Below are 1,759 nucleotides of genomic sequence, written 5' to 3'. Positions count from 1 at the left end.
ACAGTTGAATCGAATGAATTGTTATTTAATATCTGGTTGACGAGTTGAAATTCCAATGTTGCTTGTTCAACTAACTGCATAATACCAGACTGAATCAGGCTAAATTCTTTTGGTAATACCTGTGTCAAAAAAATTTGTTACTTTCAGAATTTTCTAAAAAAAGATAAAGCAGTTGTTTTTAACTAACCACACTTTAAAATCTGAATTTTGCAATTTACACAGCCATGTAAAAACGAGAATACAAAATTTCCAATATGTAAGATTCTCAAATCATGGTCATGGAAAAACATATTACATTAGCTTCTATTGGTAGTTTAGCCACTTTCTAACTTTTCTTACACCAAACATTACTTAATTTACGAAAAGTCTATCCAACCGAAAAAAGATTGCCAAGCCTGATATAAACAGCATAAACAATTTCACTTAAAAATATGTTTTATGCCAACCCCCCCCCCCCCCCCAGAAATGTGTTTTTTATGGCTTAAAAAGTGTGGAACTATAGTAATGTACCTCGGTGGTTTGGTAAGAATGAGAAAATAGGTGCGTTAGCATGGAGAAAAGCAGATTGAAAACTTGAACCATGTCCTCACTAAGATAATCAGGTGATGTTTTAACTTCATTGCTATTGTTGCTCTTTATATCTTGCAATGATTTCATCTGGGGTTTAACGATAACAGTTAATCAATTCAAATTTTTTGTAAAGACAGGCAACAGTATAAAACATAACAGAAAAACTTTTAAAAACAATCAGACACTTGTATGAAAAATACATACTGAACTGACATTTGCATATGGATATAATGTAAGAATTAAATATTTATATTTCGAAAAAACAGTATTCTATTCTAAAACCATGTGGTGTATTCTTAACAAAGAACCAAAAGTTGTCACTTATGTAACTTGTTGCCGTATATTAAGTTTTAAACTTTAACTACAAACTATTATATAAGAATATGGGAAAAGGCCAACATTTTAGTTCAAAATCGCAAATTGTCCTAGATATTCTAAAATCATTAAAAAGAATCTGTTGTGATTATGTTGAAAATGATAAATTTGGAGTTTTTGTGACCAAGCTCAAATTTAAACTTGTTTTAACATTTAAAGATTGTTGAAATTATAGGCCATTGTTTTTCCAAAACTCATATTATTACCTGCTAAATTTAGTCAATATCACCAACCTACCTGTTAACTTATCCTAGGCTGTTACTATGTTTACTCAGATCATTCACATGGGGTATCAAAGCATTTATAAACTTAACTTAAACACTAGTATAAAACTAAACTTAAAAACTTTGTAAATAAATTGTATAAAACATTCCTTGTATTAAAATACTGAGCTCATGAACAGACCCATTTGCGCATGATAATGTAATAATAAAATGTTTATAATTCAGAAATAAAAAACTGTTCTAAAACCACATGGTGTATTCTTAACAATACACAGGGTATGCATGCCAATGTTTTGGAAATTCTATACATTTTAAACCTTCGTTCCAACTTACCACATTACAATGAACATTTTCCATTAATGTTAGAAGCAACTGCTGAGCTAAACATGAGTAATCATGTTCGTTAGTTTTTGGGTTGCTACTTCGGAAGTTGAGAACTTCAGCAACTTGAGCATGATCTTGTAAGCTCGAGAGAACAACATTAAGTTGCATTCGCTGGAAAATAGAGATTATACAGGTGTTAGCTTTCAGACAAAGCAAAATGAAGAGTTAACAAAAAAAAAAGTTACTCTACTAAGGTACCATGAAAA

General features: G+C 30.5%; 1 protein-coding gene across 1 annotated transcript in view; it reads right to left on the bottom strand.

The window, feature by feature from the left end:
- LOC104266859 (probable E3 ubiquitin-protein ligase HERC1) overlaps positions 1–1,759 on the bottom strand; it is a 23,395-nt gene that overhangs the window by 2,125 nt on the left and 19,511 nt on the right. Inside the window, exons 19-21 of the mRNA XM_018816251.2 lie at positions 1,503–1,664; positions 511–657; positions 1–119 (exon numbers count right to left, since the gene is read on the bottom strand). Coding sequence (XP_018671796.1) covers positions 1–119; positions 511–657; positions 1,503–1,664 — 428 coding nt within the window. The remainder of the gene's footprint in view (positions 120–510; positions 658–1,502; positions 1,665–1,759) is intronic.

Source organism: Ciona intestinalis, unplaced genomic scaffold (genome assembly GCF_000224145.3).
Source record: "Ciona intestinalis unplaced genomic scaffold, KH HT000166.1, whole genome shotgun sequence".
Lineage (NCBI taxonomy): Eukaryota > Metazoa > Chordata > Ascidiacea > Phlebobranchia > Cionidae > Ciona > Ciona intestinalis.
This window is presented reverse-complemented; position numbering and strand designations above follow the sequence as displayed.